Here is a 12,941-nt window from a genome sequence, read left to right on the forward strand (position 1 = left end):
TGACGCGCTAGAATATTTTTGTCTTTTGTATGAAGATCAAAATGTACCATCTGGGAATATGGAGTCCTTGCCCACCATCTCTTGGGTACCTTGCTCCAGAAGAATATTGGCAAAGCTTCATTATACTGTCCCTCTCTCTTTTGATTAGTCAGTATAGTTTTGGCTTGGCTGTATAGTATTATCTGTGCAGTATATTCTGTGCTGCAGCCAATTGATGGGGTTTAGATATTCCTACAAAAATGACTGACACCATAGGATTGATTTTCCTTATGCGTAACTGCATTTGTTTTGAGCTAAATTTAATCCTTTTAGAGTTAGTTGCCTGAATCAGTTAACTATATACATTAACTTCTCCATTGAGACTAACAATTCAACTTGTTATAAGAAGACCAACATGAAAAGAATAGAAATGGCCAAGGTAAATATTGTTTTCAGCTAAATTACGGAATCCACATTACTTCTATGTTCAAACATGCTTCTTATTTCCATTCTTCAGGTAACTAAATCCCCATAACCTACCATCAGTCTGGACTAGCCAGGTTATAGTATCATGCTAAATTGTAACCTCTATTGTTAATATACTCTGTGATATAATCAAAAGGAAGCAGACCCTGTATTGGAATATATGCAGTTGTTCAATTAGACATTAAGAGAAGTAACACAAATTATCATATAAAAAAGGAAAAAGCAAATATGGAGGAGATGATTCTAATGATTAAATATTCATACTTGCACTTTAACTTTTCTGTCCCATTTGCCCTCAATGAAACTGGTCCTTTCCTTGTCCGACACTCTGCATAGGAAGAAAAAGGTTTGAATGAAAATACCATGGCTTAAAAATGATGTGGGCTGGAAAAGAGCTGAAAAATAAATGTTTGCAACTATTATAAGTTGCTCAACAATATGCAGCAGTAAATCCATCTTTCTTGGCCATTAGTTGATTAAAAATGCATTTGAAAGTGAAATTCTGTCTTTCGCCTGCACACACGCCAACAGAATGGGAAAGGAGGCTCAGAAGCATTAGAACAGATCTATGCAGTGTGTCTCAGTTTTGCTGAGGCACTCTTGATTAATAAGCTTAATTGACTGTTGAAGTACTTGACCAATGTGATGATAGAAGCAATGGATTTCCTGCATTAGTTCTGAAAGCCTCACTTAAAGATAGTAGTATTCAGTTCACAGACTGAAACATTATTGTGTAACTGAGGATTGCACTTGTGCATCATTAATAAATCTGTTCCTATTATATTCACCTGAAAAGAGGACTAGTTTTTCCCTAAATAATTAACCTTTAAAATGGAAGGGATGGTTTGCTGTAGATTTATAGAGAATACACTAACGGGGGTATTCCCCCTCACCTTTCTTTTTCTGATGGTATTATTGTGAATTCAGTGTAATTTTTTGGGGTAGGAATAACAAAAAAAAATATGGGAGTAACATTTTCATTAATTCAAATAAACATGAATGTAATTTAGTTATGAATGCTCCAAATATCTTAAAAGATATCACACAGAAGACTGGGACTCATTCTTTAGTGTAACAAGGGACAGGATACATTGTAATGGTTTTAAATTACTAGGAAATCAGATTCCAAGTTGAATGTAGGAAAACCTTTTAAGGCTAAGAGCAGTTAATAGAAACAGTTTCCAAAGAAGAAGGTAGTCTCCTTCATTGTGTTCAGGAAGAGGTTGGACTACTACAATCTATAAGGCTAATTCACTCAGGATTTAAATCTTGACCAAGGGATTCAATAGCCTTAATAATGTTTTTCCAACTATCTGTTTGCAATTTAGTATTTAAAGAAACATTTTAACACATTCTTTATAGAGTACAAGTAGAAAAACTGCTAAAAAGCACTTGACTGCTGTCAGCTACCATTTATATTTTCTAAGAATGCCTATGCAGACTATGTAAGATTACTTTGTATTATTGTCATTGCTATTATGTCAGCTGGGCTAGAAATGAGAACCATTGGTGACCATGTGCACTCTGATTTAGAAAGTTATCATGGAGACCTTTTCAAGAAGGCTTTTGACTGAAGTCTGTGTTCCAACTGTATCAGTGGTGGGATTCAACATTTTTTACTACCGGTTTTGTGGGCGTGGCTTGGTGAGCATGGCGTGGCTTGGTGGGCGTGGCTTGGTGGGTGTGGCAGGGGAAGGATACTGTAAAATCTCCATTCCCTCCTCACTCCAGGGGAAGGTTACTGCAAAATCCCTATTCCCTCCTGATCAGCTGTGTTTTGGGAGGCAGAGAATAGATGGGGAGGGACCAGTCAGAGGTGATATTTACCGGTTCTCCAAACTACTCAAAATTTCCACTACCAGTTCTCCAGAACTGGTCAGAACCTGCTGAATACAATCTCTGACCTGCATGTGACATACATGTGCTTTTCTATAAGGAGAAAACCCTAACTAATTTCTCCTAAACAAAGATTTTTTGGGGAACTTGCTTCTTCTTTCATTCCATTGTAACAAATAACTTGTGAATTATGAGAAGATATGAAATATGAGGAGGTACTTAGTGTAGTGGCTAAGGCGACCAGTCTGGAAACCATGAAGCTATGAGTTCTAGTTCTGCCTTAGCCATGGAAGCTGGCTGGGTGATCTTAGGCCAGTCACACACACTCAGTCCAACTCATCTCACATTCTCACAGGGTTATTTTGTGGGGAAATGAGGAGAAATGAGTATTAGGTACATTCACTGCCTTGACTTATAAAAATAATAAAGGTGAGATATAAATAAATGTTCCAACTTCATTTAGGCTAAATATTTTCTAGACCCTCCCTTGCTATTCTTCTGGCTTGTAAATGGGACTTACAGTGCTAATCTCCAAACTGATATGAAGCATCCTTTGCTACATAGCAACTCTGATGCTTACCTGCCACTATTACCATATTTAGTATATTTCCTTTTATTTCAGTTTCTTCATTTAAACAAAATAATCATGTTGCTCTTGCCCTAAGGCATATCTAAGCAAAATTTGCTCCAAGTAAAAATATAACAGTTATCTCATACAAGATCAATGCTATAAATGGTACATTACCACATTTTCTCTCTTGGGGTTTCTTATACTTTTGCCTTGCAGAAATTTAACATCCCTATTTCATATTTAATTCCTGAATTGGTTGCCTTACACAGTTGGTTAGAGATGCAATTTTTACAAGAAAAGTGGGAAGTATTCCTTTTTTATCACAGCTACTTTTTGTTAGCTGTGGCATGATGCAAAGTCAGCTTCAGAGGTACTAGATGCCCCTTTGGCTCTGGTCCCCATATCCAAAGTGTTAGAAGTAAAAGAAATAGCAATTCCGAAGGGTTTGCACAGTATTCTACAACATTCTAAAATGTGTGTATATGTATGCATATGTATATATACTATACTAATACTAATAGTATAATACGGGGTCCTGGTCACTTTTCATATATATTGGCTGATATCCAAAGACTGTTATTTTATACTTATATAATAATCTTGTCATTCTAATGTGTAGAAACTTTGTAACTCTATTTTTTGATATAGATGCTGATCATGCAGTAAATTGAACCAGAAAGTTGTGTAGCCCCGTAGCCATTGTATATGTGCCACTTCTGTGTTCTTTTCTGAGTTATTCTCTTTATGCTTCTCTGAATTCCATATTCCATATTCCTTTTCAGCTGATGTATAGCTGAGCTATTCAACTTTGCTACATATTTTTTAGCCCTTCTTCCCTCATAATGCAGTGCCATTGTTCTATTTCCTTTTATGGATTGAGAAAGATGCTCTTGTCACATTTCATTAAATGTTTTATTTCTACTTTGGCTTAAAGTAGCATTTGCCTCCCCTGCCTTTTCCCTCTGCCATTATTAATAAATGTAGAATTTGTATGATTGTACCATTACAATTCTTAATATATTTTATTCAACATGGATGAAAAGAATAAAAAGACAGATCCTGAAACAGCATTATACACAGGTAACAACCAAAGTCAGGGACTATAAAATAGCTATTGACCATAATATTGATTAGATGCAATTAAGTGAATTGTCCTTCCAAAGACAAAGGCACTCCAACACCAGTAGGAAAAATGGGGAAATGATAAAAAAGAGAGGCCCACTTACAATCATTCTATGCTGCTTCAACTTATCAGATTTGAAATGGTACATAGTGATAATTTGCATAATAAAATCCAATCACAACATCCATCAGAGCAGCCACCCTGAAACAATATACAAGGTACAGTATCTTACAATCATAAAACTTTAAAGCCTGTTTTGAATGGTCAGGGGCCATGAGAGTAGTGCCCACTTATGTTTCCGGGGGCATCTCCCATAGAGAGAGCCTATTTCTATGCCTCCTTCCTTCAAATAGCTAGAGAACTTCCGTACGCACTATTTAAATATACTGGGTAAGCAGATAATTAAGATCCAAGCAGACAGGCATCTTGTTCATAACATGCTGGATGTAACAGCTGTTGAAAAGAAGAAAGTGGTTCATTGATGTTGGTATACTGGCTGATACTTGGATCGATGAAAAACAATGGGGAGAAATTATAAATACAGGGTCTTGTAAATAGAAGTTGAATACCCCTGAAAATTAAATCCATTGGTTTACATGAGGATTTGAAACCATAGAGCAAGACCTAAAGGACCCTCTTGATATCTGGAAATATTTAATTTATTGGAATTGAATACCCTAATTTTATTTTTAAAAAATCTCACAACCCCACTCTGCTTGGTACTTCTGATATGCTTAGTGGCTACCTTAATAATCCTTATGTCCTTGGTTTGGACTTGAATTATTACATTTCCATTGAACTTGGGCTATGAGTCTAATCATAGATTACCCACATAACAAAAGCAATAATAAACCTTTTACACTGTTTCTGTTATTTTATAGTTTATTTAATATCTAGGCTATGTGTATGCATTTGCATCTGTGAAATGGAGGGAGGGAGGAATTTTCCAGAACACAGATGCTACTCAAGAATCATGTAGTGCAAATCAAAGCCACAGCATCCCACAATTACAAGGGTAAAAGGAGATGCTTGAAGAACATTATGGTGCTGGTAACCAATAAACTACAATCATAGGCTTCAATTGATGTTGTAAACACGCACCTATTCAAGCAATCAATTGTTTTTGTTTTAAAGTGCTTCCTCTCCCACCCATCAATTTTCCCAGGGAAGAGTACTCAGTAGCGTTCCCTTCTGTCTCCTTATTCACTTGCTAATTTTCAGAAGTCAATTTCACAATGTAGCCTAGACAGACAGGGAGGCCTAGTCAATTTCATAAGTTTATATAGAAAATTATATATATCTATATTACTTTAATTTTTCTTCTTTGTATGATAACAGTGCATAGTGAAGTATTTCACAGGTAAAGCAGACTGTGAAATGTAAAGTTATATTCTTAAGGACAGTAGTATTCAAAGACTGGATGGTAATATGTGCTATTTGTTTCAGAGTGAATTTTAGAGAGTGGTACCAGTTGTCATTTTTTTAAGCAGAATTGTTTGATAAACTTCTGTCAGATTATCAGAATCTTCTTGTGGAAGAGGCTGGAGAGGGAGTGGATAAGAGGTGAAAGAGTTCCTTATGGTTTTTGGGGAGGGAAACAGAATAACAGAGTTGGAAGGGATCTTGGAGGTCTTCTGGTCCAACCCCCTGCTTAGGCAGGAAACCCTACGCCACTTCAGATAAATGGTATCCAATATCTTCTTAAAATTTCCAGTTTTGGAGCATTCACAACTTCTGGAGTCAGGTTGTTCTGCTGATTAATTGCTCTAACTGTAAGGAAATTTCTCCTTAGTTCTAGGTTGCTTATCTCCTTGATTAGTTTCTACCCATTGCTTCTTTTCCTGCCCTCAGGTGCTTTGGAGAATAGCTTGATTCCCTCTTTTTTGTGGCAACTCCTGAGATATTGGAACACTGCTGCCATGTCACCCCTAGTCCTTCTTTTCATTAAACTAGACATCCCCAGTTCCTGCAGCCATTCTTCATATGTTTTAGTCTCCAGTCCCTTAATCATCTTTGTTGCTCTTCTCTGTACTCTTTCTAGAGTCTTCACATTTTTTTACATCGTCACAACCAAAACTGAATGCAGTATTCCAAGTGTGGCCTTACCAAGGCATTATAAAGTGGTATTAACACTTCACGTGATCTTGATTCTATCCCTCTGTTTATGCAGCCTAGAATTGTGTTGTCTTTTTTGGCAGCTTCTGTACACTGCTGGCTCATATTTAAATGGTTGTCCACTTGGACTCCACGATCCCTGTCACAGTTACTACTATTGAGCAAGGTACCACATATACTGTACCTGTGCATTTTGTTTTTCTTGTGTAAATGTAGAACCTTACTTTTTTCACCATTGCATTTCATTTTATTACATAGTGCCCAATGTTCAAGTCTGTCAAGATCCTTCTGTATCTTAAGTCTATCTTGCGGAGTGTTGGCTATTCCTGCTAGCTTGGTGTCATCTGCAGATTTGATGAGTTCTCCATTTATTCCTCCATCCAAATCATTGATGAAGATGTTGAAGAGAACTGGGCCTAAAACAGAGCCTTGGAGTATCCACTGCATACTTCCCTTTATATAGATGCAGTTCCACTGAGGACTACACGTTGAGTGTGGTTAGTCAACCAGTTTGAATCCATCTGGTGGTGATGCTGTCTAACCCACATTTTTCTATTTTATCTAGTAGTAGGTTATGGTCTACCTTATTGAAGTCCAAGTAAATTATATCAACAGCATTCCTCTGGTCTACTAATTTTTACAAGGGTGTATGCACGTATAGAACTAATACCTATTTTGTCATTTAACCCCCAGACATTAAAGAGGGATCTGGAAGTTACAGAAGGGTTGATGGTGGTTTACATGTGGCCAATAGTTTTGCGCTCCCATTCTAAGATAAGTTCTTTGTGACACACTATTTGTCAACAGAATATTTAAATGTAATCAAATAGATTATGAAGTGACTTTCATTTTCAAATATATTACAGTATTTCTTCTGCAATAATTTAATAAAATGGAACATGCTTCACTCCTCTTGGAATTGCAGGCAGTCTTAAGTCCACTTAATGAAAAGATTTTACAAACTGAAGAAGTCATTATAGAGATAAAGTTTCTTCTCCAATTCCTTTTTGGAATGTTCCATTTGTTAAGTGGAAATGGTATTGAGGAGAATAAAATTATGATACAATGGCTGAATGAATTTAAAATTGGAAAAGATGATGTATTGGTACTTTAGCTTTCTTCTCTCTAGATGATTCCATAAAACATCATTAACATCTATATAATCAGAAAGAAACAGGAATTTTGTATATTAAATAAATCATAGCCAAAACAAAGCAAGATATGTGCATTTGTTTAATTAATCCAACTGATGTGGACAGGAATAGGAAGTCAAGACTGACTTGGCTGCTATTTGTTGTAAAAGGCAAATGGTGTTCAAAAGAAGTTACTCCAGGTATCTGAAGACCTATTGGCTGTTGGTATTCATGGGACAAACTTGGGCACACGAGAGAAAATACTCTTTTAAAAAAACCCAAAGCTTTCCAACCCTTTTCCTTCATTATCCAAAACCACTTACCAGAAATCCTTTTTACCTAAACCATAAGTCAATTTAAATGTCCCTGTTATCATTGGTTAATGTGTTTGTGTATTGTTCCCCAAAAACACTTGATTTCTTAATATTCCTAAATAATTCCTACAGTAATGTTTTGTGTAACTCATTTATGTATGTTTGTGAATGCAGCCCAACTAAATATATGTTTAACTTATTATGAATTAGTATTAAAAATTGCCAGTTTTCTTCTCCCCAAATTATCACCTAAGTATGAAAGGAATCGCTATTCCCCTGGAGGCTTGCTTTAATGGCATCCATACACTGTGGCCAGCTGCCTTTTTACATTTTCATTTTTAATTACAATGCTGTGCAGGCTTTTTGATTTAATTGATTTCTTTACTCTCTCCCCCCCCCCCTTAATACTGGATCCCAAGTGCTGTAGTCGAAAAGACATTTGGTTCTCTAATAACAGCCTCTTAGTCTAATAAGAATAACAATATAATATTAGCAAGGCAGCTGAGACCATTGACATTATCTCATATTAAAGCAGTATAGCTGTATTATGGCAGGATTTCTGCTGTGGGAAGCATGTTAGGCAGAGCTCCTGTCATGGTTTGAAAGAAAGTGTTGGACTGTCTATCAATGATTAATCTGAAGATAAAATTTCTATAAACCTTGTGATGAATGGTGCCTTATTTGGCTCATGGCCACTTTACCTGAGAGCTTGCTCAAGCCAAACCAATATAAAATGAGTAGTGTTGGATTGAACTAATGGCTTAGGGGGTCCATCAGATTCCAAAAGTGGTCAGTTAGAAAGATATAAAGATAGTATCACCTGCATTCTTATATCCTGCTATGCGGACAAGAATTGCTTTATTAATTGTGAAAGTGCTTTAGCTGCAGTGTGTAAACACACATTGAATCAGTTTACTACCATTCGTTAGGCAATCAGATGCTCATCAGATATTTGGGACATAAAATTGCTTCTTAGCATTGCAGTTGGAGAATTCACAAGTTTTAGTCCAAACCATATATAGCACCCTTTGTATGTGTTGCTATCACAACAGCACAAACCACTCTAGTTCCTCTTTGAATAGTAAGCCAGACCCATGTGGTTGAAGTACTTAGCATTATGTACAAAATAAAGCTAAGAGGTTTTTCTCCCTATCACAATTAAAACATCGATCTAAGACATAAAGACATTGGCCTTAAGTAGAGTGCTTCCCATGTTCAACAGAGAGTTTTATGGCATAAATATTGATTTTGGCATAAAATGTTTATATTATGGATTTTTCATTTATGAAAATAAGGGGCTCTACTTTATTAAATATTATTTCACCAGGTTCTTTTAGGTGCTGTGACTAAATTGCTCCCCCGCCCCTTGAACATTTGCTGTTCCACACCGTTCGAACAGAAAGGGTAACATAGCATTTTTCTCAGAATTATTATTTTCAGGTTTCATTACAGAGATTTGTGATCTGTTTCTAGTAAATAATAGAAGACGCAAAAGGTATTTTCTGGACTGAAACAGTTTAGGCTGCAGATGTGGTCTTCATCATTTGACTGTTTATACAAAATCTCTTCCACATAGTGAGTCTACATTGTAGTCTCAGATGCTATTTTTTTTTCTTTCTGCAAAAAATATCAGCCATGCCGTTTCCTCACCTTTAGTATGCAATTATACAGTCTAGGCACAGCTTTCAGCTTTCATGGAAGCCCTGTGCACAGTCACTCACGCCCTCGTCCTTTCTCACCTGGACTACTGTAATGCTCTCTACATGGGGCTGCCCTTAAAGAGTACCCGGAGGCTTCGGCTGGTCCAGAATGTGGCCGCACAAGTTGTCAGGGGGGTACCTAGGTGCTCCCATGTTATACCCCTTTTAGGCAGCCTGCACTGGTTGCCGGGTGTTTTCCGGGTGTGATCCAAGGTGTTAATTATGATCTTTAAAACACTCCATGGCTTAGGCCCAGGGTACTTGCAAGACCACTTACTGCCACTGGTAGCCACCCACCATCCAGTACGATCCCACAGAGTTGGCCTCCTCAGGGTGCCGTCGTCCAGGCAGTGTCTGCTGGCGATCCCCAGGGGAGAACCTTCTTGATTATGCAATTGCTTTAGGAAGCTACAACACATGGCTTTGGGGAGCTATTTTCCATTGTTTATATGGATAGGAACCAGGGTGTAATCCAATATATGCAGTAAAAGTATGGATAGCTGTGTCTAGTCAAACTAGAGGATACTAACTTTTTTCTTTGTAATTATGTCTTAGTGTTGATAGAGTTTCATCAATGACATCAGTTTGTTGTTGCCTTTTCATTTTTGATTTCTGAGCTCCTGATTGCTTAACCTGTAGATTTAATCATTCTCCATCTCTCAGACTGGTTTATACCTTTTGCGATGTCTTCAGTGCTGCAAAATGCACACATTGGGAAAAATGGTGTTTAGTATTTATTCCACATCTTAATTACAGTTCATTTCCTTATTCCTCCCTAGACTGCAAATACACCTGCCATCAGGAATGCAGAAGACTCATCCAACTGGATTGCAGCCAACGGGAAGGAGAAACCCACAACAAACCTTCACCAGAAAATACCTTAACACAGAACTATTACCAGGTATGACCTGTAGCACCTTCACCTAAATAAGAACAGAACTGAGTCTTTTCTGGAAGCTAAGACATAATAACAGAATAGTTCATTTGTGTGGGTGAGAGGAGTAATGACGTTTTTTCAAGGTAGGTTGTGGTCTACTTTGTCGAATGCCTTGCTGGAGTCTAAGTATACTATGTCCACAGCATTTTACTGGTCTACCAATTTAGTCAGTTTGTCAAAGAATGCAATAAGATTGGTTTGGCATGATCTGTTTTTAACAAACCGGTGCCAACTTCTAATTATTATTTTATTTATTTCTAAATGTTCTCAGATCTGAAATTCTCTCCCCCCCCCTCCCCCAAGTATTGATATGACACTCTCTAGTAATTTTTCCCCATTGTGGACGTATATCTTTTAACAAGATTATGTTTTGTATCTCTGCACATATACAGTATCTGACCAAATGAAAATAGTGGCATTTTGTGCTAATGTGTAGCCTACATTTAGTAAATTATTGATTATATATACTGGTGCAGATTAAGGCTGAAATCAGAAAAAGGTATTTTGGCACATGTATTTATAGAAATGGTAATGTGCCATCTAGTGCAGAACCAGCAGATCCATGATAATAGTACTGATGTAAGAGAAGACATCAAAGAAAACAATAGGAAGGAGCCAGGGTTTTGTGACATTGTGAAATACAACAGAAAATAGCTTACATTTTAGTGGCACAAGTTGATCGTGCTCAACAGGTAATTGTTGAATGATGCCAGGATCTTCTATGGAATTCAAATTCATGAGGTCCTACTTTATAATGACCAGGTGGTATTTTCAGGAACTGAGACATCATATCTTGAACAGTGGCTGCTAACCAATAGCAAGAGACAAATCTTTTTGGCCACAAGAACGTATGACACATAGATGTTTGACTTAAGTCAGGAGATAACAATTAGATATGTCATAGATATTTTCTTTGGCACCTGCCAGATTCCTGCCATATTTAACTTCAATCATTTTTAATGGTACGTGTCATGAAAAAAAAGAGAAGCTGATGTCCTGCAAAGCAAAACACTTCAACCAGCATTTTAATTTTCAAGTATGCCTCAAGGCACTCCACATTAGCATCCAAAGGCATTCTTAGAAATAAAAGGAAGATTACCTTTTCCTGGTAATATGCTCCCTGTCCTGTAAAAAAATAGACAAATGGATAGAACATCACAAGGTACGATAGAGGTGGCATTTTTAGGAATGTTGCACTAATATAAAAGAAAGAAATTGGGATTGTTCCCCTGATATTAAAGCATTACTTCCATAGAGAAGTTGGCAGTGAAATCAAGAATCATTTGGTCACCATTGCAACAACGAGGCAAAATTAGCAGGATGTATTTTACAATCCTGCAGTTGGCTATGACCTGAGCATTTCCTCTGAGGAGGAGGTCAGAATTTATTATTGTTTTTAGATTTAGATATAGCCTGCCTCCAAGTTGATTCCTAGTGGCTCGCAATATCAAACAAAGTGAATTAAAATTAATAGAATATAAATAAAATTAGTAAAATATAAATAAGCAAGAATAAGCAAAGGCAGCCTGGATTGCTTGTTGGGCCCAGGAGCCAGGTCAGAAAAGAGGGGTGTAAAGAAAGAAAGAAAGCACTAAAAAGATCTGGGAGGCATTGATTGTCAAGAGTTTAATAGGACGGTGTTAGAAGCTGTCTACTCCAGACAATAATTTCAGTCTGCCTTACACCTCCATTTTTGGAATTTTGGTCCATGAATTGTTTTTTTGTCTGGATATATTCATGACTTTCATCTGAACTACAATGATTCTTCTAACCAGATCCCTCTTGGTTCTGGTACAGTATTTCCAGTGGTGGGTTGCTCTTACTGTCACTACAGTCGCGTGTTCTGTTCGTGCACGTGCCTCATTTGCCCCGTGCATGCATGCGTAATCCACTGCCCCTGCGACAACCAGCTGATTGTTGGGGCTCACACAGGCACTGCGCACATGCGCACTTTGCTGTTTGCCATAAAAACAGCTATAGAGCGTGTGCGGGTGGATGGGCCAAACGAGCCACCATACCGGTACACTCTCAGTTGTTCCCGGCCACTACCAGTACAGCTGTACCGGGCCGAACCCACAGCAACCTACCTCTGAGTATTTCTTTGACTGCAGTATCTCTGCAAGACAGAGTTACTGGCTCTTGATCTTCGGTACAGGTACTCTTCAACACAACCTTTCATTTGGTGAGCATTTGAAGTTACAACGGCACTGAAAAAAGTGACTTTTGACTGTTTTCATACTTAAGACCATTGCAGCATCCCCACAGTCACATGATCATAATTCAGATGCTTGGCAACTGGCATGTATTTATGACAGTTGCAGTCTCCTGGGGGGGGGGGGTTCATATGATCACCTTTTGTGAGTTTCTGACAAGCAAAGTCAACAGCGAAGGGGGATTCTCTCTTTCTCTCCCTCCTTCCCTTTCTCTTTCCCTCCCTCCCTCTCTCTTTCCCTCCCTCTCTTTTTCTCCCTCTCTCTTTCTGCCTCTATTTCTCTCTTTCCCTTCCTCTCTCTTTCCCCCTCTCTTTCTCTCCCCCTCTCTCTTTCTCTCCCTCTCTTTCCCCCCTGTTCCCCCTCTCTCCCCCTCTTTCTCTCTCTCTTTCCTCCCTCCCTATCTCTCTCTCACTCTCTCTGTCTCTCTTTCCCTCCCTCCCTCTCTCTCTTTCTCTCTGCTTCTCTCTGCCTCTTTCCCTCCCCCTCTCTCTTTGCCTACCTCTCTCTTTCTCTCCCTCTGTCTCTTTCCCTTCC

At 38.0% G+C, this 12,941-nt stretch overlaps 1 protein-coding gene across 1 annotated transcript in view; it reads left to right on the top strand.

The window, feature by feature from the left end:
- RASSF5 (Ras association domain family member 5) overlaps window positions 1-12,941 on the top strand; it is a 78,034-nt gene that overhangs the window by 20,800 nt on the left and 44,293 nt on the right. Inside the window, exon 2 of the mRNA XM_081947191.1 lies at window positions 10,037-10,158. Coding sequence (XP_081803317.1) covers window positions 10,037-10,158 — 122 coding nt within the window. The remainder of the gene's footprint in view (window positions 1-10,036; window positions 10,159-12,941) is intronic.

Source organism: Natrix helvetica (assembly GCF_964273705.1).
Source record: "Natrix helvetica genome assembly, chromosome: 3".
Classification (NCBI taxonomy): Eukaryota; Metazoa; Chordata; class Lepidosauria; order Squamata; family Natricidae; genus Natrix; species Natrix helvetica.